The sequence below is a fragment of the Vanessa atalanta genome, chromosome 22, assembly GCF_905147765.1.
Source record: "Vanessa atalanta chromosome 22, ilVanAtal1.2, whole genome shotgun sequence".
NCBI classification, from domain to species: domain Eukaryota; kingdom Metazoa; phylum Arthropoda; class Insecta; order Lepidoptera; family Nymphalidae; genus Vanessa; species Vanessa atalanta.
The window spans coordinates 2,655,467-2,680,563 of NC_061892.1; the positions used below are offsets into that span (position 1 = coordinate 2,655,467).

Consider the following 25,097-nt stretch of genomic DNA (forward strand, 5'->3'; position numbering starts at 1 on the left):
GATAATAGCATTAAATCACAGTAAAATATACTACATGATTCAATTGAAATAAAATTCAGAGAAACTAGAATAATTTATTGGTATCGTTTTTTTTAATTTATTATCGATTCGATTCGGGTTCTGTTGTCACTACATGATATCAATTAAGAAATAAAATAGAGCGCTCGACTGACTTCGTGCGTGCGTATATTATCAAGACCAACAAAATGAAACGTCAAAATGACATGAATCTATCTCAATATCAATGCATTTTGAATACTTAAGATCTTTTCTCGTAAAGTAAATTAACCCTTAATTTCCGTCAAACAAAACTCTCTGAAATCACTAAGGTAGAGGTTTAACATTAATTCAAATACTTTGTTTAAAAAAAACGTGAATTAACACAATATTATATAGATCTTAAAAAAGCGTAGAGCTAGTACATGTCGTTACTTTCAGGTAAAAAATATTATAAAAAAAAGTATTTGTTTCACATAACTTAATACTTCGAGTATTGGAAAAGAGTTTAGAAATAAATACAAATTTAAAAAAAAATTGACGGTAATCTTCGGTAGTATCTACATTCCGAACTTATTCTGTAAAAGAACGATTTGTCAAAATTTACAAAATGACAAAAGCAAAGTCCTTGTAGAATGATGATTAAAGTATATTTTATTTTTCACCTGTTTCATCTGCTTTATTGTGTGCTTTTATTTTATAATTAATAAGTGCAAACGTATGGCCGTTAGCTAAAACTTTTCAATAAAGTTCACACATTGATAAGGAAAATAGTGATGCATAATGAAATTAGTTATAGTTATTATTTTAAAATTTACACGCTTTTTTGTATTACTAATATTGTATAGGTTTATTGTGTAATTTTTATGTATTTTTGTAGAAGCGATAACTATAATTTTACAATTGTTTAATTAAAACAAAACATATCTATTATCTATTTTGTATTTAAAATAAATATTCAATAAAACATTATAGTTTTACTTGCTAATTATCATTTATGGACAAATTATTGTATACATACTATTTGCTTATACGTGTATTGTATATTATTTGTAGTGACCCCCAAATTGGATGAAATATAAATGGCGCTGTTGGAGATAGGGAATTTAATTTGAAAGAATGCTCTAATTAGTAACGTTTAAAAAATATGTATATATAATTTGTATTGTTAAAAAAATCTTGTCTAAATATAGTAATCAAACTACATATTACATAAAAAAAAATATTATCAATTTTTTACGCTTTTTCATCAACGAAACTAGTTCAGAACCGTAATTATGAGATACTTCTTAAGTTCTTACTTCACTCCTTTACACAAATGTGAGTCCTAATTCTGTATTTGTTTTGACACTGACGTTTTACATGTCAAAAATGTCGCAATTTAATGTTAAAAACTTAATTTTCAATTCAATTATTTCAACTGTTCATATTGTCTTGCTTATTTCACTATAAAATTCAAATTCACACCATTAAAATCAATGTATGTCTCTTATAAACAAACAAACAGAAAAATGAGAACCGGTTTAAATTATAAATAGGGTTTTCCCAGTTGCCGATTGCTGACCGTGACGTCTGCGGACACAGTCACAGACGAAGTACATTTAAGTTAAGTCAATTTCAATTGCCCAGTCTCGTTTGTGATGCCTTTAACATGAGTTACGCGAACTAAATAACGACCGCTTTAATTAAATAGTAACAGGAATAAATTTAAAATATTGTTGTAAATTAAAAAAAATATATCAACATGCGTGATCCTATAATATTGTTGTGTTTAATTTTTTTAACTCTGTGTAGTAGTCAAAAACCAGTTGTGATAAATAAAAACCTTCATTCAGGGTTGACGGAAAAAATAGGAAATTTTTCCATGGAATTACTTTATTTTACGGCGCAATCGCAACCTCAAGGTACAAATTTGATTATCTCACCGATCACGGTGTGGACTGTGTTGGCTGTGATAGCCGAAGGTGCAAGCGGCGAAACACTAAAACAAATCTGTAAGGCCTTGCGAATATTTCCAAAACGAAGAGCAGCTGTGAGAAAAGAATATCAAAATATCGCTCAATGGCTCCAAGTCAATACAACCACAGTGGAACTGCAGAAGTTCAATGCTTTATTTGTCGATGGAGAGAGTTTTCCTTTAATAGATTTCCAAAATGCAGCAAAAGAATATGATACTAGAATGATAGGTGTTAATTTTACAGATTCTAATGTAACATCACAATTGATCAATGCCGCTATATCAACTGTGACAAAGGGTCGAATATCCAATCTGGTGGAAAGCAGTGACTTGGATAATTCTAATTTAATTTTAATAAGTGCATTGTACTTTAAAGGACAATGGACGGTACCGTTCAATGCGTCATTAACAAAACCTGAAACCTTCTATGATAGTCAAGGCAATAGATTGGGTCAGGTTAATATGATGTACAATCGTCATACATACCCATTTGCTAATATCGACTCATTGCAAGCTCGTGTGATCGAGATTCCTTATGGACAATATAATCGTTTGTCTATGCTTATCATGTTACCAAACACAGGTGTGTCATTAAACCAAATGTTTTATAATTTAGCAAACATATCATTTGATGTGGTGTTTGAGGAATTGAAAGTTTCAGTAGAAGAATATGCCGATGACGAAGTCGATTTATTTGTACCCAGATTTAAAATAGAGTCGAGTCTCACCTTAATGGATTCCCTTAAAAAAATGGGTATCAGTGATTTATTTGACCAAAGAAATGCAAGATTACCATTGATGACACGTGTCCCCGTTCATGTTTCTAAAATTATACATAAAGCAGAAATAGAAGTAACGGAAGAAGGAACAACTGCATCAGCGGTAACTAGTGCAGAATTTTCCAATCGAATTGGTATTACAAGGTTTGAAGCTAACAGACCATTCTGCTACTTGATCATAGAAAAAGTGACTAATTCAATAGCGTTTGGTGGCTTCTACCATACTCCGTCGTTGTATTGATCATATAAAGTACATTCTAACTAAGTTCAAGGGAATTGCCAAGCTGTGCAAAGCTATCATTCATATTGTATTAAGATGACAATAAATATGAAATAACTTTGATACAATGTTACAATGTTATATTAATATTAAAAATATTTTAATTATGACATGTTTATTAGTATATGTTGAATCTCTTACTTATTAATTATTTATTTGTCTAAATAGAACAACTGTATATATATATTACTTTTGTAAAATCAGCCGACAGTTGACTCATAAGCCAACTATAATGCTATTAAAATTGAACCAACTGACTTCTATGGAAAATATTTAAAAGACATCAGTAATCATGATCATTATGTATTCACATATTAAAATTGAAGTTACCCATAACGGTGTGTATCAAATGCACCCATGCATCTTTAATGTAATATTTCTTTAATTGCAATTGAACTGCAATGTAATTATGTAAGCAAATTAACAATAAAAGTGTTTCTGGGTATATATTTTTATAATATAAATCCATTTACCTCTAAACATTCAAATCTCGTAATTTGTTATTATAAATTCTAAACAATAAAATTACAGCATTATAAAATGTATTAGATGACAGTTCATAGTGATAAGTTTCGTTTAAAAATAGTTCATTCATGAATTAAGTGCCGTCTACACGCGACAGGTCACTCGCAACCGCAGAATAGTTTACAAACAACTATTTCTGAATGCTATTATATTCTTCAACACATATACATATGTTAAGCTAATTGAAACGAACCTGTCGAAATAACATAATTAGATAAGTTTTTTTTTTTTATTGTTAAAAAATTAAAAAACCGAAATTATAAAAAAAAAATACAAAACTTATTTGTTTTTATTATTATTTCATTACACACGTATAAAATTAATTAATTGGTGCTATTAAATTAATTCGGTCGGTCGGTTCGATTAATTAAGTTCGGTGATTTTAATTTTGACTGAGTTTAATGTATTTGGCAGAAAAAAAAAGAGCCGAGATGGCCCAGTGGTCAGAACGCGTGCATCTTAACCGATGATTTCGGGTTCAAACCCAGGCAGGCACCACTGAAATTTCATGTGCTTAATTTGTGTTTATAATTCATCTCGTGCTCGGAGGTGAAGGAAAACATCGTGAGGAAACCTGCATGTGTCTAATTTCAACGAAATTCTGCCACATGTGTATTCCGCCAACCCGCATTGGAGCAGCGTGGTGGAATATGCTCCAAACCTTCTCCTCAAAGGGAGAGGAGGCCTTTATCCCAGCTGTGGGACATTTACGGGTTGCTAATGTAATGTAATGTATTTGTAAAATCGACCCGTCCTACGTATGTAAAAAATACTACGTCCTACGTAAGTAAATCGATGTCTGCTAATGTATTCATCACAAGAAAAGTTTCACTATTTTAAACCTAAAATCATCGTACTAACATCTACTATATAAAATTTCTGATTCGAGAAATGAACTTGCATATTATTTTTTCTAGTTAGAACGGACAAAGGTTCTAATATATTCGGAGTATGTTAATAAGTTCAGCGATAAGGTTGTCAGTACATGCGTATTTGAATTCAAAATTTTATTTTATTTTTTAAAAATCTACTATCCTTTCATGTGGCAAACGAATAAATAATATATATTTATTGTACTTTAGATCGGTTACCATAACCACTGACTTAAGTCGATCGTCACTTTTTGTCAAACAATCAAACATCGATATTATTTTAGTAAACGAATGAACATCATTCGATTTCCTTAAATGATGATTTAAACATTAATCCCTGAATGGTAAATATATCTTAGGAGAATTAAATTCAAATCGTTCGTACATATATTTCGAGTAATATTCTAGGAAGTAGTAAACACGCATAAAGAAAATACGCCTCGAACAAATCAAAAAACTATTCTTTTTCTCATTGATATTGATTGGATATTTTTTTGCTCATTATGTAACAGTTAGTTCTAAACCAATGTGGGTTTAAATGAAACTTTTTTAACCGCAAATCGTTTGCATGTTCGATTATTTTTCTTTCTTTCTTGTTTTATTTCTATTTTTTTATAGATCAAAAGCTTGTCATTTTCATTAAAAGCAAATAGGTCTACAAACAGAGGAGAAAAAAATACAGAACTGTTTCTTCGCTTATTTTTATATAATACCTTTATACATTGATTATCTAGATCTAATAAATACATTGTTATCGTGGGAAGTTTAACCTAAGTCTGATAGTAAACTTGACCACTTTAGTATCTTTAAATATACTTTTCCAATTATACGAGGGCGACAAAGGGGCCACTTTTGGTCACCACCGCCCATAAACAGTGGAACTGTAAGAAATATTAACCATTTCTTACATCACCAATGCACCAACAACCTTGGGAACTAAGATGTTATATCCCTTGTGCCTGTAGTTGACCGAAACACAACAATACTCAGTACGACTACTTGGCAGCAGAATATCTGATGAGTGGGTGGTACTTACCCAGACCGACTTGCACAAAGCTCTACCACCAAGTAAACATGATCATATATATTGATTCTTAGAGCCTAGTAGGCTAGGCAGTCTAGCTGTGTAATTAATGTAATAATTGTCTATGCGATCATAGTTTTTATGATAAGAGTACGCCAGATATTTACGTCATATCTATGCGGATGACTCTATATTAATAAAATCGCGTGTCTCATTATCAATGCATAGGCAAAACTATTGCGTCCTGAAAGTTGAAAAATAGGTTTATTTTATAACGTACCAAAAGCATCTGCTAAGTAATGGGAGAACTTTATATGCATTTTATCCGTGTGAAGTTCAGACGGACAGAGGTGAGTAGAATTACAGATTCATTCAAACCGCACAGAAAGTGTTTGACTCACTTTTAAAAGCAGCCGCCTGTCCGTAGGAAACAATTGTTGAGTATTTTATTATTTGCTGTCAAAACAGCATAAACACATGGCCATTTAACCTCTTACTTAAGTTCATTGAATACATCAATTGAAGGATTATGCGTTTGTCGTGAGACAGTTCCTTTCTGCTTTGATGTGTGACTCGCTTAATCGCCTTGGCCTGGCTATCTAACCTAAGGGAGGTTAAATAGCTTCGCGTCTCAGAATAATGAGTAAGCAATCTAGGAGACATTCTACATACAAATTACTTCTCCTTCAATATTTTACGTAAATGCGTTTTCCAACGTCAAAACAATTCAACTTAATTTGTCTCTACGTAAATCCTAAAATATAACATTCGTCTAAGAAATAGATTGATTCTAAATTTATATCCGATTAAGTAAATCTGATTCATAACGAAATACTGAATCACTCAATTAAGTATTTCGATAATAAATTGACTCAATTTCATATTCATCGTACTTCCTCGAGTTGTATAAATAGGTTTAAAGATAATAGTAGTAGTTGTATATTTCCTTATAATATTTTCAATTGAACTGAGTCACGATACAACGAATTTAAATGAGGTACTTACGACTTTTTATAATACATACGGTATATCATGATAAACATACGCGGTATGTGACGGTGTAACGTGTGAATCATTTTACAAATGTATACCTAATTGTGTAATAATTTTAAGTAATAATCATTCAAAACAAATCAAAGTACTCTTTAATGTAATTCAAGAATGGTGTACAATGCAAGATACCTTTATCGCTAAAATGGCTATCGCATATAATTTTATCGTGATTCAGGGACGTACCTACCGCCTTATTGTCTTATCAATTATACTGGGCCCCCGGAGCACAAGGGCCCCCAATATGCGTAAGCAAAAATTAATAAAAACTTCCCATTTTTTTTATTTCTCAAACGACAAAAGTCAAAAAAAGCAATTTCTTAAAAGTGCCCAAAATTTTAGAAAAAGTGGCAGATAATAATGATGAATAAGAATTTTTTTTAAATTATATACTTTTTTTTCTTTTGCGAGATATCTTTTCCCTTCCTAAGCAAATTACCTTACCCCAAACAATTTTTTATACGTGGCCTCGCCAAGGCATATTACGCTTCTGTCGTGATTATTAGTTTTAATGAAGTGAATAGAAAGACTGCCAATTGGGGCTGCCAATTGCAAACTGCCAAACACCTGGGGTCTGAATAGTTTGTACACGTGAATTTTAACCATTGATTACGGCTTAGAACCCGTACTAGAGCTTAGTGCCTACCACTGGATTTTCATTTGCTTAAGTTGTATGTTTATAATTAATCTCGTAAGCAGCATTGAAGCAGCCTAATGGAATAAGCTCCAAAAGTTTTTCTCAAATAGAGAGGAAGCCGAGATTGTTACCGTCCTTTTTCTACTATTTATATCGAATCCAGTATATTTCGCGAAACTGTAATTAAAACAAATAAACAATGCAACTATTCAATCATGATAATATAAAATTTAAAAATATCAAAATATTACATCAAAATTAGTAATAAAATCTATTTTCTAACCTCGTATGTAAATTCTTAACTCGAAAGGTCAATAACATACTGACTATTGAGGTATTATTAGATCAGATTTTTTGTTTATTTAATTGAACACAGAGAAACAAATCTTAAGTCAAAAGTAATAAAGGTTATTATAAAATAAGCTTGACTTAAAACCTAAGATAGATTTATACTAATATTGGCTTTAAAACAAAATTAAATAATGGATGGCCGTGTCAAGGCTATGTGCGAATGAAAATGACGTAACTCTGCGAAATATTTTAAAATAAGTCTGATTCAATCATTAGAAGCTTATAAACTGGTCGTGCAACGTACTTGTACCGATAAAAGTAAAAAAAGAACGGCCTCTATTTTCTAGTACATAGGTCTTCGACCCGCGGTTTGTATACGGCCCGTAAATACCCGCAGGCGGCCCAGCAATTACTTCGCAAAAATTTGATTTAGAATTTTCTCTCTCGAAATTTTCTTGGCCCTGAGTTCATGAAAGTTGAAGATAATATCACGAGATAACGTGTGAACTCTCGGGTCAGGCCAATCTTTTTAGATTATTAATGTTCAAATTTACCCAACATTAATATTTTCCGGTGGGTCGGGTAATCACCGCCCATAGATATGGCGTTGTAAGAAATGTTAACCATTGAGAGATTAGTTAGTTAGTCCTTTGTGCATGTAGTTACACTGGCTGACTCATGCTTCAAACTGATACACAGTTATACTAAGCATTGCTCTCGATAGAATAAACCACACAGATGCTTGTAGCTCCAAAATGTACTTTGAGAAATAAGTTTTACTAAGTAAACCTTGTTCTCATAGTCACTATTTTGTAGCTTTAGTCGTGTCTCCTTTCCACTGACAATATAAAGACGATTTAATTATTAAGGGATTCCGTCCTGTATTCCTCCAAAAACTAGTAGGTATGTGCAAAAAATGTGTAAAACAAAGTGCCTAAAAGTAGAAGAATTAGAGTTTTTTTTTATGTAGGTTTAATGTGTGTTGTGTATTTCTTGTGGATTTAGTCGTCTGACGTTTAGAGTGTACTTAAAAATTTAAGGATCTCAGTTCACTTTTTCCATATGATATTATTATAACGTACATTTGACGACCTCCGTGGTCAAGTAGTGTGTACTCCGGTTTTCATGGGTACGCCACTCCGAGGTCCCGGGTTCGATTCCCGGCCAAGTCGATGTAGAAAAAGTTCATTAATTTTCTATGTTGTCTTGGGTCTGGGTGTTTATGATACCGTCGTTACTTCTGATTCTCCATAACATAAATTCTTTAGCTACTTACCATGGGATCAGAGTAATGTATGTGATGTTGTCCAATATTTATTAATCTTTATTGTTTATTTAATTGTCAAGCCTACACATCGTAAATTCAAATATTTCAAATGGTAGTTTTATTATAAAAGTTTAGGTGCGTCTTAACTATAAACTCATGGTGCAAAAAAACCCGAGAGAAAGAAACGATGGATGGATTGTGTGAAAGATATGGCTGGAAAGAAAGTTACTTGTGAGATGACGTCAGACAGAGAAGTATGGAAGAAGAAGACATGCTGCGCCGACCCCAAGCAAATTGGGATAAGGGCAGGAGGATGAAGATTCGAACAATGATACCTAAGCTTGTTTTTCTTATTGCTATTAACACTTAACAAATATTGTAGACAGAAATAATAAACATATTCTATGTGTAACATTTATTTAATTGCGTACCGCTATAATTGTTACAATTAGCAGTTCTGGCGAAAGCCTTATTTTAATACTGAATTTAAATTATAATAAAGGATACAAAAAAACTTTTTTTTATTTGTCTACAGGCGAAGTTAAAAATGAGTTTGTTTTAAAAGAGGTTTTATTAATTGAAATTCCTTAAAGTATGCTCTTGTATTTAAATTAAAAGGGTTAAAGTTATATATCAAGATAGAGTGTCGCACTAATAATGTTATCTTGGTGTGCGTGACAGCCACGCTTGACACTCGCCGAACGTCATACTGCTTTACTAGTGTGCGTGTCCCTAATGGCCAACCGTTGGCCACTATTATTTTCGATGCGTTCTCAGCTTCGACAATCTATCTTGACATATAAATAATAAAAACATGTCTAGATTTTTAAGCAGATGCCAGAAAAAAAATCCTTTAATTATATTTCCAATATAGATTTAAAAAAAAACTTTAATCTTAACGCAGACAATATCTAGACAAGTGATACAGATAATAAATATAACGCATTGTGTTCTGTGCCTCGTTTATTATTTTTTTTAATTGTGTTATAGACTTTATGTCTTACTATTCTACTCGTAGTATTTATAAATAATTATCAGACATTTCAGACGTTTCTTTAAAAGCATACTCATGTATATACAGCTTAAATAATGATTCAATAAACATGACTAGTGTTACTCCAATAATCTATATATGTACAGAGATATATTATATTATGTTTTATTAATATATAATTGATATTTCAAAATACATTAAATATATTTAAGCCCGTGAATGTTCGCGAGGATACGATTCTGAATGCAACATTGGAAGAACGTAAAATAAATAACTCGACTAGTTAAATATGTCAAACTAAAATTATTACGTACGACTACGCTAGGCCTTTTTGCGTTTTTACAATTCATAATTAACTAATATCATCATCTATAATTAATAAATTAATGACGTACTACGACTATATTCATATTTCACATCGACTACAGTACTAGAATACGACATTTTGAATATTTACAAACGTATCTTAATTGCAACTAATGTCAAATCACTGAGAGAATACATTTCTGATGTCTGTCATTGTTAATAAACAATTTATATAAGCGCCATTCATTTATTACGTAAGACGATTTAGAGGGGAGGGGATCGACCATGTCTTATATTTTTACAAAGGGGTGGGAGGGTTCTCGACAGTTCTTACGTAAGATCAAAAAATGCGCAAAGTTAAAATTAATTGAAAAAGGTTCGACTGTCGAGGTTCGCCCGGATGCGTATTGGTATAAAACAATATTTCCGTTTCCATGGCAACGGGCGGCCACAAAATAAATAAAATAAAAGATTAGTACCTTTTAAATTACAAATAAATGTTAAAAAAAATGGATTCTTTAAAACAGAAACACTAAAATAAAACAAACGTTTAATCATTTTTTCGTTTAGATTCTTACGTAATAAATTTTAAATCTTATAAGGGGGGGGGGGGGATTTAGGTGGTCAAAAAGAAGCGAAAATAGTCTTATGTAATAAATGAATGGCCTCTAACATTGTAATCTGTGCCCTGTCGGCATCTAAAGCCGATAAACTAAGAATTGATTTGATATAACATTGTAACACTGTGACATTGTTACCTGTTTATTTAAAGCATGTTTTCGTGGACTTGCGTTTGGAGGAAGATGTTAAGTATTCTGTCCTTCTGTACACCTGACAACGCATCAGAAGTATTTAAACGATCGGTTAGTTAAGATGCGAAATAGTAACAAACGTATTCGACTAAAAAAAACTAAAATAATAAATCATTGAAATAAATAACGATTAATTATTTTATCGGATGTTTTACGCTATTACAAAGTTACTTCGTGTATTCTTAGTAATTATTAGGAACGCATTCTCTCAGCGAAGACTAATATAAAATAGAAGCGTTATATACAAACAAAGGTCCTTCGAGCCGGATACCTAATTTTTGTACATATCAGCCAACACCTTTTCCATGGGCGTTTGACCGATTGTCTTAGAAAAGAACTCCCTCTCCAGCTGCGGGGGGGTGACGAGGCGGAGCAGGGGGAGGAGGAGGAGTAACCTGCCGAACCTCGCCGGGGCGGCCCCGTGAGCGGTCCGCGCGTGAGTCATCAACATAACCTGCGCTTGGTCTTGGAGATTTTCAATTTGGAGGGGGTCTTTTAGACCTCGGGTTTCTGGAATTAACATTATAATAAATGAATTATAGATAACACATAGGGTCAATTATTGTATAAATGAGAATATTTTTAGATAAGAGTATATAGGTACTTTTTTAAAAAACTATTTCAATTGAGATTTTCTACAAAAAATATTTCCAGCTGTCTACTTCTTTTAAATGTCGAATTACTAATATCAGAAAGAGACAAAATAATGCGTTTTCATTGACCCATTACATAATGTTTATTAGTGCATTTGCACATAATAAAAAATACATTTCGAAAAGCAAATACAATATGAGTTATATTAAATACAATATAGTTATCATATTAGAATACGCATCGCCAGTCCAAAGGAAGAACGACTGAAGCACCAAACTGCTAATTAGGGAAATGATCTTTACTGAGTAATGTTTAAATCTCACTTTTCAACTGTATAGTTTTAGTGCATTAGCGCTTCCTTTCGACTGACTATTTTAATGCTATCTATTTTATGTTGATGTGAGGTGTAAAGCTAAGTTCTTTAAGAATAATCTCGAAAGCTGAACACGACCGTGAAGTGTCACAAAGTACGCGACATTGTCTTGATATAATAATGGTATTGAAATGTCGTGTTCCGATTTGAAGGGTGAGTGAACCAGTGTAATTACATACACAAGTGATATAACATCTTAGTTCAAGAGGTTGGTGGATTGGTTATGTTAGGAATGGTTAATGTGCAATACCGATGGCAAAGGTTGGTAACCACTTACTAATATGGTACTTACTATGGTGGTTTTTTTGCCAGTCTATCTAAAATAAATTAAAAAAAAGTGATAAACGAATTCAGTTCTCTTTGCCAAATAAGGTGAATTTACAAAATAGAGTTTGAATTGATTTTTTTATATATTTCGATAGAGCAGAGATTTTTTAAGATTTTATATACATAATTAAGTGCGATTCTGTAAGAGTTCACTTCATATCTCGCTTGTAAATGTGTCGACATTGTGTTGAGTGGAGTTACGAAACACGAGAATGTATAACGACGGTAACGAATGACCGCGTGTGAGCTGGCAGCTACCGGACTTGAAGAGCACGATGGCCTTCATGCAGGCGAACTCGGCGGGGTCCACCAGCACGCTGCGGTAGCGCGCCACCACCTCGCGCAGGCGCCGCAGCGCCGCCGAGCCGCCGCCGCTCTCTGCGCACGGTTGGGATGCTTTCATTTTTAAACGAACCATTGACAAGTGTCGCGAGCTATTTACCGTTAGCTCCTCTTTCTGTTTTCAGATTATAATTGATACGCGATTAGAATATTCATTCTTTTCGAATAAACGAATCGAATTTTTTAACAAAATATGAAAGCTCAAAACCACCCTTGTGACAGTAAATCTTTTTTTGTCAAAAACTTTGCACACATGTGTCAGATGTTGAACAAAAATGTTGACAATCTAGATATATTACAAATACTAAATAAAATATTTTTTAAACAAGAAAAAGATAAGAGTGAACTTCCAAACCAATCCAAACCTTGGTCAGCTTGTTCAGTACCAAATAAAGCGGCGCAGGCGGCGTCCAGCGGAGCGCACCACTGGATGGCGTTCAGCAGGAACAGCTCCGACCACGCCTCCTCCAGCAGTATCACCTGCGAGCCGACGAAACATTCCACTAACTTATAGAATGAAAAGCGATTTTGATACTTACGTATCACCCAAAAATATTTTTTTTTTTTTAAATATATATAATAAAAAAATAAAATAAAACCTATCCTATAAAGGTGCATTAGCAGATTTTCTTTTTTGCTGCGGTGGCGTAAATTGTGTCTAATTACCGATGGATGATGATAATGATGATGAATGAGATGGTTTCGTTTATTTTTTTTTATTATGTGACATTTTATATGACATATATATATCGTAGAATTTATTTGGTAACAAAAAAAGACAAAAGTTTAGCAATATTAGAAATTGGTTTTCTGCGTTTAATAATAAGAAAACTAGAACAGCGTTTTGAATAAATGTTATGATCTAATGTTACAATCTTTAATGTAGTTAGTATACCAATGTGTATGAATGTGCGTGTATATATGAGTGTGTACTCAATAAATGCGAACTTACTTGGTCTCGAAACGCGAGGCTGGCAAAGGACGGTAGATTCTTAGCCCATTTAACAGCCATGAATAGAAGTCGGGCCGCCGTTTCAGCTGCACTTTCCACGCCTAATGGGCTGTTAAATGAAATAAAACTTACACAAATCTACAGAGACACTTAGGAATAATCGTAAATGGACCGTTTGATTGTTGCCTACAGACAATACAAATATTTATCCTGAGAAATATATATTGGCGCGTCTTGGAAGTAAGTGTCGATTTGTATGGCGTGACGCCAAACGTAATGACGCTTTCTTATGAGCGTGTGCAGGGATGTTACGGATATGTAAGTCTGGATACGGATATGTGAACAATATTTTATCGCTTTCAGATACAGTTACGGATAGGAAATTATTTCGGATTATCCGAATGATTCGGACAGTTTCAGTTTTGAATCGATTATTTAGAATCTGTAAAGACAAAATTATAAGGTTAAATGTTGTGTTTAATTATATTTAGTAAATTATTACTTGATTCGGCGAAGCTTATAAAAGTATCCATAGTATTAGTAGCAAATATAGAAGCTAAAATCAACCAATTTTCAATAAAGTTTTTAGTATAAAACAAAGTCGCTCGACGCGTCCGTCAATCATTTGTAAATTTTTGGTTCCTTCCAAATGGACTATTAAGGAAATTTCCTCGACAGTGGAAGATGACATTTTAATCACTAAGATTTCCGTTGATTGTATTATTTCGTCAGAAGTGGACTCACCCGTATGGTATGCAGTTTTGAGGGTAACCAGGCGCTGCTGGTGGCGAGTAAGACGTGGAGTCCTCTTCGTTGGTCACGTCAATACTATCGTCTGAAATGTTTAATTAATATCTATATTAATTTTTATAAAGTCGGTGAGTCTGTTTGTTTGAATTGGTTTTTTTCAGGAAATACTAGTCTATTTTGGAATATAATTTAAAATCTATATTTCTAGTTTGAAGACAAATAATATTATATTATTATATTGTTGGAATCAAAAAGTGCAGTTGTTGATAAATGTTGCCTTGATATAAAAACTAGTATTTCAATGATATTAGGTTTTGTTTTCGATAGCAATTAATGTTTCAAGGCTTTCAACATTCGCGTTCTCTTCGAAATAAGAGGTATTATTGCTAGCTACTGCTACTACTACCAGACCAGACCAGTAGGTCTAGTAACTTGTACGGCTGTTGATAATGACGTCTCGGTTTGAAATCCTGGCTAGTGATGGTAACTAGCCAGGTGAAATCCTCAACTAATCATTCATAGGATTTCAGTAGGTCCATTTGTTAGACGACCTATTTTAAATAATAATACAATAATCCAATTCAGGTTTCATTGAGCAAGTTTCCCTTTTATTATGATTACATAAAAGTATTTATTTACCGTTCGTTAAACATTTGATGTTTAAAAATTCTTGAGATTATTCGCAATGAGTTAAATTCTGTCTGAAAGACTTCATAAATAACTTACCATCGCTATCAGAATGTGCGTGATCATGATCGTGTGATGAATCTGGTTGTGGTGGCTGAGTTGGCTGAGGTGGTGGTAGTGGCGCGTAATGTGGTGACAGCAATGGATAACGCGCTGGGGATAACGCCATTGCAAGAGATACAGGTGGTCTGAAAGATAAAGATTTTAAAAAATGTAATATTACATAATTTCAAATATAACGAATAAATTTATAAATATGATATTTATTTGTTTAAACTTTGCTGTCTTCTTCCCTGAAAAAGATACATCAGTATTTAACTAAATATATATATATATATATATTTAAGGTTGATTAGGTAATTAATAATTATTATAATGTATATATACATATAAAGACTTATAATATTTAAAAAAAACTAACATACAACTGTAAGAAACTTTTTTGCCATTTTTATAGATAATGGTACGGAACACTTCGTGCAAGAGTACTGCTCGTATTTGGCCGGTTTTTTATTTATTTGAACATATATTTAGTCTGCTATCAAAGAATACACCTATTTTTTATCATCATACAGGCTATATTTGCACCAAGACTTAATGATATTATTTACGGATTGAATACATCAAATCCTACTTATAATTTAACCGCATGGCCTAACTTTAAAATAAACTTCAACTTTGAAGTTTGGAGTTCTCACACTCCCGTGCTTCAGAGAGAACGTTAGTCCTGCACCTGATCTATTTCCAGTTGTGTTGGATTTGCCGTGATTGGGTTATATTAGTGAGATCACTCGTTGATCTGTACGATTTATATACTTTTACACACATACACACACTTGTCTGCTACATTCGGCTGTTGAACCGAAGATTAAATGAGAAATTGTTTTGATGCGAGACACTTGTTCTATCTTTGAGATTATCACACCAGCCTCCGTGTGTAGGTGGTTAGGTAGTTATCAGTAGGTTTATAGAATTAGGAATCTCTTGAAGTACAACAGGAGTACCCAACTATTGGTATTAAAGTAACAAGAGGGCGTTTTGATCTTTTCTGTAGACGTGAGAGTCGTGTATACCTTCTTTAATTTTGTTGAGTGTAGTGTAGTTCAATTATTACGATTAGAATACTTTGTGTGCATCCAGGTACGTAATAGATATATGTAAATTAAATTCTACTCGGGTGAAAACCCGAACAATATAATATCACCATATTTAGAGCCATTTGTGAATAGAAAACAAACAATTATTCCATTATATTAATTAAGTTTGCACGTGATTAGTTATCAACGAACCATCAGCGACTTGTATTGACGTAAAAGGGAATTCCAGATCTAAAACGGTCTTGTTTAATATCATCAAGCTATGTCCAAGGTTCAGTACGCTAAAATATATAATTATCAATGTTATGATTAATGTTTAGGACTTTTGAAGAATGTTCCAACCCTCAGATATAATAATGAAAGTTATTAAGAAAAGAGTAAAACATTTTCGTAGTGACGGGAATGCTGTTCTGTTATGTATTTATGGTAGGGATTTGTGCAAGCCCGTCTGGGTAGGTACCACCAGTACGTTGTGTTCTGATTTCAAGGATGAGCTAAAGTTATAAGGGACCAAATGTATGATATTTCAAGGTTGGCGTATTGGCGATGTACATCTTACTTTTTTTTATGTTATAGGGGGCAAACGAGCAGGAGGCTCACCTGATGGAAAGTGATTACCACCGCCCATGGACATCTGCAACACCAGGGGGGTTGCAGGTGCGTTGCCGGCCTTTTAGGAAGGAGTACGCTCTTTTTTTTTGAAGGTTCCCAGTCGCAATTATTAATAATTACTGCGCCAATTTCTAAGGGTGATTGTGACTACTTATCATCAGCTGCTCATTGGCTCGTCCGCCTACTTATGTAATAAAAATAGAATAAAAATGATTATGTAATAGGTTGTACTCTAGTGTTCTCCTTTAAATCTAACTTTTTGTAACGGTGGCAATGTAAGTCTAGTATAAAATAAGATGTAAGTAGAGTCGAGTGGAGAGTTGCGGTCGGATGAGATGCGGCACAGGAGCGTTTTGACGGTTGTCAAGTGGTTTTAAAATGAGAGCTTGTAAGTAGAATTCGACACGTTTATTTGAAATAGATTTTGAGTTGTGAGGTAGTGTGGCTTCAAATGTTTCTGTTACTTGAACTTGGTGACTACCAAACGCAGCACTGAATTTCTATGGTGCTTAGTTTGTGCTTATAAAACATCGTGAGGAAGCCCAAATGTATCTAAATAATACATTTATAATCTGTTTCAATCAATACATAAAAATATTATTGGTATTAAAAAAAAAACGAAATGTAGACTTATATATTGTCAAGATACGTTTATTATTTTAATATTAATAAACTTTTATCTTTCAAAGTAATTAATGTAGGTATTGTGGAATCATTTGTTCATAACACGTTCCAATTTGTCAAAACAAACATTAGTATATAAACATCTATTTCGAAGACGTTTAAGATCAATTCTTATCATTTCAGGTTGGTAGTTTTATATTATGATAAAAAACATTAATAAAACGAGAATTAGTCGAATGTTTTGAAAAAAAAGGGAATCAATTCAACGACTGTTTTTAAAATAATTAAATTTATTTATCAAGGATTACTGATTGATCTGAAATAAGTACGTAAAATTTCAATAAGTAAATTTTTGTAGTGGAAATTTCTATAAGAAAAAAAATATTATTTTTGTTGACGATGAATTGTTTTAAATATGTAATTTAAAAGAAAACTATTAAGAAAAAATAATTATTGAAAATTAAAGACAGTCTTTTTCTATAATTTAATTAAATTTTCAAGCACTTTTCTAGTCACCAATCAGGCTAAGAATGCTTGTTAAAAAAAGTAACCATTCACGAAATTCTCACTCCAGGTGACCAGGAGCGTGGAATAAGATCCAAGACTCCTTAAGAGGAGAGAAGGTGTTTAGATGCAGTGGAAACCGAAACGTTAAATTCTTTTACTATTTTATTAATGATATGAGTCGAGATGGCCCAATGGTTAGAACGCGTGCATCTTAACCGATGATTTCGGGTTCAAACCCAGACAGACACCACTGAAATTTCATGTGCTTAATTTATGTTTATAATTCATCTCGTGCTCGGCGGTGAAGGAAAACATCGTGAGGAAACCTGCAAGTGTCTAATTTCAACGAAATTCTGACACATGTGTATTCCGCCAACCCGCATTGGAGCAGCGCCGCAAAGGAGAGGAGTCCTTTATCCCAGCAGTGGGACATTTACGGGCTGCAAATGCTAAAAAAATGATATTAGACTGCACTAGACGTATTTCAATATATATATATTTTAAAAAGGAGTTGACATATACTCTATTCCAACTATAATAGGAGTAAAGATAAATAAACAATATTTGACAGCAAATTGACGTGATATAATTGGTCAAGAACTTGATTGATCTATGCATATTCATTGCAACGTCGACGAAATGTTATCGGATTTTTGGAATTAAAATTAAAATGGATAAAAATTGTTAAGTGTAATAGTGTTGTTTTATTAATAAAGATATATTATTCATAAGCTCTTAGTAGTGCACAATACAGCTGAGTTATTAGCAAATCGCATGAAATACGTTAATCTAAGGTTTGTTTATCTTTATTATACTTCGATTGGAATAGGCTAGCTTCGGTTTAAGTTTAAATTTATGATAAAACTCCCCAATAGGTATATATGTACTTAGATTGATATTGTAAAAGTTTATCAACGATTATATTCCAAATTTAAATATGTATTGAAGTAATAAACTTCAACACTTTATCCACAGAGCCAAAAAAAATAACAATCATCTTTCCAAATAAAACGATCATATAGTAGATGGCTTTCTGTTGTTTTCTAAACCGTACCACCTCGCACCATGGCCCCTAGACCCCATAAAACTCCCATAGCCGACGCGGCAAAGCTCTACAAATATTACATTAGCATAACGAGTGCTCATACATGATTTACTGGTACGCAAATGTGCACTCCCCGCAATTGGTAAGATTTGACTGCCAAATGTTTATGATATTGTACATTTTCTTAAATTGAATATCACATTATGGGACTAAGTTATTTTTTTATCGAGAATATAAATCATTCGTATTTAATAAGGCGTATAACTCGACAAACTATTTATTTATGTTGTAGATAAAAAAGGAGATTACATGGAGTTATTTAGCATTCGTTTATTTCCATACAGGACAAATAATAATTTTATTTTATTTTACATAACATACATAAACAGCCTGTAAATTTCCCACTGCTGGGCTAAGGCTTCTTCTCCCTTTGAGGCGAAGGTATGGAGCATATTCCACCACGCTGCTCTAATGCGGGTTGGTGGAATACACATGGCAGAATTTCGTTGAAATTAGACACATGCAGGTTTCCTCACGATGTTTTCCTTCACCGCCGAGCACGAGATGAATTATAAAGACAAATTAAGCACATGAAAATTCATTGGTGCCTGGGTTTGAAACCGAAATCATCGTTTAAGATGCACGCGTTCTAACCATTGGGCCATCTCGGCTCTAATTGTATTTTATCCCTATCGAATTAAAATGTCTAGAAAAAACTGACTTTATAATGTTTCTTTTCGGTAGGTAGGTAGGTAGATAGATTTTTGTTAGACATTTGATTGAAACTTGTTAAACGATATACCTACTTGGTGTTAGGGTTTTAAGAATGTCCTAGATCCTAGTACTAGGTCCTAGGGCCTCCTATTCTTCATTATTTATGCTACCGCAAAGCAGTCATATTTGGTGTTGTTGTGTTCCAGTTTGTAGGATGAGTAAGCCGGTGAACTACACTTACAAGGGATATAATATCTCAGTTTCCATGGTCGGTGGCGCATTGGTTATAAATATAAGAAATGGTTAAATCAGTGGTGATCAACCAACATCAGGTGTCCCATTCGACCGATGCTATAAAAATAGCAAAAGTACTTGTAACAGCTTATTTGTGTAAAGTATATTCTGATCTAGATTTTTGACTCGAACATTTACATTAAACATAAAATTTCTGTCATTTACATTAAAAATAAATTTGTAATTTCGACTTTTCACAAAACACACTGCGCGGCGTCACATGAGGGTCAAAATTTCATTGACATATTTTGTTAGTCATAGTTTATTAGCTTGTATGCAATGTTTATTGAATCGAATAAACGCTTTCTTTCTTAGTATATGCAGGGTCGGATCTACCACATCACTTTTTGGGCTTCAGACCAGGGCCCCGTGGATCCAAGGGGCCCCAGCTAAGTCAAGGCAAAGTCAAAAATAGACGTTAATTCGAAAGAATCCATAACTTTATTAAATTAAACAGATCGTATGGTTTGCAGTCCTGCGATTGCAATTAATCAAACCCATTCAATTAATTTAATTCAAGTCTACGTTCAGATATGTCTTAGATGGGTCCCTAAGTATTTTTAGCCCTGGGCCCCCTAAACTTACGGTCCGGCCCTGACTATATGAAGGTATATTTGTATCAGACATCATAGTAAACGTCAATCCGGCAGGTTATATGGCGGATGGATTAAGCAAGCGGTCATCCGCGACCAACCTTTGATCAATTGTCTCGAAGCTTGATGTACACGTCTCAGTGGCTTGACGTCAGGGGCTTGACCCTAGCTATTATTAACCTTGGCTTGGCGTTCACGCTTTATAATAAGGACGTTATATTTATACACACCACAAGTTATTTAAGTACCTTGGTATATTGTATTTTATGTTATTGGAATAGACTTTTTTATATGTTTTTTTAATCACATCTATATAAAAGACTGAGAGCCAGTGATCAGCACCCGTAAGTCTGCTGATCACCACATAAAAGTTTCTTAGCTTGTCTGTAGCGTTGTAATGAATCTACTTTTTTGAAAATAAATCGATCTTCAAGGAAGTAGAAAAAAAAAATTGTAAGTGTTTCGGACAATATTGTTGCCGATGAGATTCCCTTTGATAACTTTACTTGTCAACTCGTACATACTCTGTATCTTTATCTTTAGGATAGTGTAAATAAAATTAAGAACTTGTAGGTATTATATAGTATTAGAAAAACCCGCCGCCGTTTTCCCGCCCGTTTACATAATAGTAATCGGTTAAATGATGTATTGCTTGATGTCAAGTTAAAACAAAATAAATAGTATAAAATATTCTATAAGATTATCGCAAAAAAACAGTTATATAACTTATATTCAAAACCTTTAAGTAAAAATGGACCTCCTTGCTAAATATGTTGTAACGTAAGTAAGAAATAAAAAAAGGATAATCCAAAAGTGCTCATCATTGATGAACTGAAATCTATAAATATACAATTATTTTGGTATTTATTATTCATTACATAGTATAAAACAAAGTCGCTTACCGCTGTCTGTCCATATGTAGGCTTAGATCTTTAAAATTACACAACGTATTTTGATTCATTTTTTTAAATAGATAGATTAATTCAAGGGGAAGGTTTATATGCACAACAGAGTTGATAAACACTGATAATTTTAGAGGTTTCGGAGGTGATGTCGTAAATAAACACAGCCTGCCAGCTTTTGCTGCTTACACAGCAAATGCTGGCAGAACCCTACGAGATAGATCAAAATAATGTACTACAGTATTGTACACCTTAAAAGTCTTCAAAATAGTCCGCGATGGTATATGTCTATCGTTTAGGGATAGCTCACAACAACCATTTTTTATTCTTTACTTTTTACGAGAAATAATAGCTTATTTTCAAAGCGATTTTAAGCAATACAGCATTAATCCTTATTCAATTAAGTACTTGAATTTAATATAGATCAATATGGCCCTTCACAGCATGTAATTGAAATGAATATGTTCTAAGATATTACAGATTAAAAGCGCAGGGACATAGCGGTTTGTATTGTCTAATGACTGAGCAACTGTGAATATTGTAAGACATTCTGTAGTACATATATTTAGTATCAGCATTGCACCCGCGCGAAGCAGGGGCGGGTCGCTAGTTATAAACGAAAATGAGTAAGATAGATAGAATAGTGTTTATTTTTAGTTTGATTGAGGGGAAAAGTATTTGTATTATTTAAAAACAAAGTCAAACTGTCTCAATTCCTAGAATTAATAAGAGTATAATAATAAAAAAACTTGCGGCGAAAAAAACTGCTTCGTATCGTGAATTCTAAAAGCATGTGTCTTACTTTGAAATAATATTACTTTATTGGTAATCTAAGATCAGATATCTATGAGAAAGACAAGATCACCTCTTGATTATATCTTTATTGTATTGAAAACGCGAGTACATGTCACTGTTTTTTTTTTTCAATTCTTAATCTTTCTTCGTATCGGTGGTAGTTTTTACTTTGACAAAACTGAAATAATATAATTGTCTAACACGTATATATGTTAAATAAATATTTAAATAGTTCATAGTAAATTATCAACGCGTATATTTCGTCTCTCAGAGATAATAATGTGATTATCCTATTGAAGGTAACGACAAACACAAAGAAACGGAACGCGTTTCCAGAACACTTGACAAATGTGCGACTGCTTTTCCGAAAGAAGAGTCAACGAATAACGATCCTTTGAAAGTATTTTTATACAAACGCTTTAAATGTTACACTTTAAATATGTTCTGGAATAAAAATCATCACGAATTTATTGTGAGTCAATTGTTTTGCGTAAAATATTTCTTTTTTTGCTATTTTCTAGACTTCTTACCTACAAAGTTTTTAGCTAAATTTTTTTTTTTTTATGTTGTGAAATGCAACGATGTTCTATAAGTGATTTTAGTCGAAACATTTATTCATATGGTAAATATATGTTCGATTAAAATCAAACTAGCTACGAAAGTGTTCACGTGTGTAATAATTTATCAAACGAATACCTACTTTATTAATAAGCGATAAATCTCAAAATAAAATAAATATTAATAAAAAGTCCCGTAAATCGCAGATCGAAAACCAAGAATATATGAAGAACTCCTGTTACACTTTACTCCTGTATACAAATCCAGGACGGATATAATCGGTAATATTTTTATACATGTATGTTTTGATATTGATAATATTTAGGAATGGAAGTTATATGGTGATTTGGGGAAAAATACGTTACGACCTTAACCCGGTACACTCCTAAACTTAACCCTGGTACATTACGATAATAAATAAATATTATCTGATAATCTACGTTTAGCTCTTTCATAAAACAATACCATTTAATTTATATAAGCGTTACGCGTTTTTCTACGTTATGTCTCACGTTTACACATATTAGCAGCAAAGAATAGATGGACTATGTAATGAATGTTTACCCAAAAACGCCTACAGCAACAGCTGCCTCTCGTAGAGCTCGCTCTTGGTCCATGTCTCTCAAGGCTTCTGGCCTGATGGTCGCGGTGTTTCTCGGCTGACGTTCGTTTTGAACCGCTGTAAAATAATATACATTTAATCACTTCAAAAACTTACATCAGTTACGAAGCATACACTTTGGTCTAGTGGCTCGCTTATATCACGTGTTCAAATCAGTCAGAAACTTACTCTGCTAATGGGAACTTCTTGACAGAAAACGTCAATACGAGAACTTTAACATATCTTAGTTAAGTATTGGACAGTATTACACTCATGTACTTCTGAAAGTATTCGCCGTTTGTTTTATAATTTGGTTAATACTTATATTGTTTAATTTATAATTAGTTTAGTTAGTTATGGTGCCCGAAATTTGTCAAGAACATATCGTCATCGACTTTGATTGTAATGCGTGTACAAAACAAGTTATGAGGATCACTTATTCTTCGAAAATCAATATACATATATATGTATATACATTATATTGATACGTTCCGGATTGAATGCTCAGTGAACAGTATTGGCACTAACAGGACACAATAGATATATCTTAGGTTACATGGCAGTGCATTGCAAGTATACGATACAGCTAACATATAGTATATATTACTAATATTATAAATGCGCTTAAACCGCAGAACCGATTTAGATTTTATTTGGTATAGAGCTAGTTTGAGTCCCGGGGAAGGACATAGGATAGTTTTTATCACGGAAATCATCCCTGAAAGGTGGGAACCGGGTGTGGAAATTTGTACGGGGAATCAATATATTTTTGGGGGTGAAATGGGGGTAAACGTTTAGGTGCTATGAAGATTTATAAATGTCTCGTGTGTAAAGCAGCATCATTCGGCTAGTACATAAATATAGCTACAATTTTTTTTTGACTTTTAGTATTGCTTAACCTTGCTGTATGAAATCTTATTATGTGTTGGTAATAATAATATAATTCGTTCTAGATTCCGATAAATCTTTATTATATGATTAATCTTAATTTAAACCCACCACCGGTTCAATACTGAGAAGAACCGGCAAGAAAATCTCCAAACTATAACAATCAATTCGGATGTTTATATGACGTCATTGACAGCCACGGATTATAAAATAAAGAGATCAAGCTTAAAAATAACAATATAATTTTACAAAAAAACTACACATTATCATACAATTAAGATTCTTATCAATATAAAGACAAAGAAATATCATCAAACGAATAAAATACGTATATAAAGTTTAAATTGGATCCAGAAATTGGTATTATTATTCCAGAAGCTTCTTTTAAGGTATAAAATATCAAGTACAGTCACGTAGCTCACAAAATAAAGCAATAGGTACTCTTTCACCCGACCCCCGACATCGTACGACGCGCGACGTTAGAACGACCGCTTTTATATAGCAACTGGTATGTAACAAAATTTTAGTTGATATTTTCTTTACTATCGGAGGAAAAAATACTTTATGGGAAACATTATTTTTCTTATGTTTATGAGATTATTTTTCTTTTGTTTATATTCTTTATTTGTAAATTAAGTAAAAATAATTGTATCACTGCTCCCTTTGCACAGTAAAACTCCTCATTGGCTTGAAATTAAGTGATCCATGATCTGCGGTTAAAATTCACGTATTCACATTGTTTCTAAGGAAAAATTGATATTTTAATGAAATGAATCTTCTTTGAACTAAACGAGTCAACAATTTGAGTGAATTCATTCAAACGTGACGCTTTGACGCAAAAAGGATTCACTTCAGTCACGCGTATATCTTCTATCATTTTATATTATCTATTGAGTTGCAAGCGTTTTATTTATTCCGTATCACTTTGCCAAACTTTTTTATATACCGTTTTCGTACATTAAAAAAGTTTGTTCTCTTATCGTTATTTTTATATTAAAGGTAATTAAGCTACAATGCGCGTCACTTGGTCCAGTGGCCTCGATCACATTTG

General features: G+C 32.9%; 2 protein-coding genes across 2 annotated transcripts in view; one reads left to right on the forward strand and one right to left on the reverse strand.

Annotated features, from left to right (window-relative positions):
* The first annotated feature begins 1,398 nt into the window (after positions 1 to 1,398).
* Positions 1,399 to 3,770, forward strand: LOC125072747 (serine protease inhibitor 77Ba-like). Its single transcript, XM_047683428.1, has one exon. The coding sequence runs from the start codon at positions 1,742 to 1,744 to the stop codon at positions 2,972 to 2,974; it is 1,233 nt and encodes a 410-aa protein (XP_047539384.1). The 5' UTR covers positions 1,399 to 1,741; the 3' UTR covers positions 2,975 to 3,770.
* Positions 3,771 to 10,968: 7,198 nt separating this feature from the next.
* LOC125072766 (photoreceptor-specific nuclear receptor) overlaps positions 10,969 to 25,097 on the reverse strand; it is a 38,377-nt gene continuing 24,248 nt past the window's right edge. The window contains exons 5-11 of the mRNA XM_047683451.1: positions 23,122 to 23,236; positions 14,856 to 15,004; positions 14,124 to 14,214; positions 13,380 to 13,488; positions 12,793 to 12,907; positions 12,344 to 12,463; positions 10,969 to 11,301 (exon numbers count right to left, since the gene is read on the reverse strand). Of these exons, the coding sequence (XP_047539407.1) occupies positions 11,063 to 11,301; positions 12,344 to 12,463; positions 12,793 to 12,907; positions 13,380 to 13,488; positions 14,124 to 14,214; positions 14,856 to 15,004; positions 23,122 to 23,236 (938 nt within the window). The 3' untranslated portion in view covers positions 10,969 to 11,062. The remainder of the gene's footprint in view (positions 11,302 to 12,343; positions 12,464 to 12,792; positions 12,908 to 13,379; positions 13,489 to 14,123; positions 14,215 to 14,855; positions 15,005 to 23,121; positions 23,237 to 25,097) is intronic.

What these genes read in the sequence shown, in the direction of transcription:
- LOC125072747 (XM_047683428.1), top strand. Translation starts at nt 1,742, where the DNA reads ATGCGTGATCCTATAATATTGTTGTGTTTAATTTTTTTAACTCTGTGT.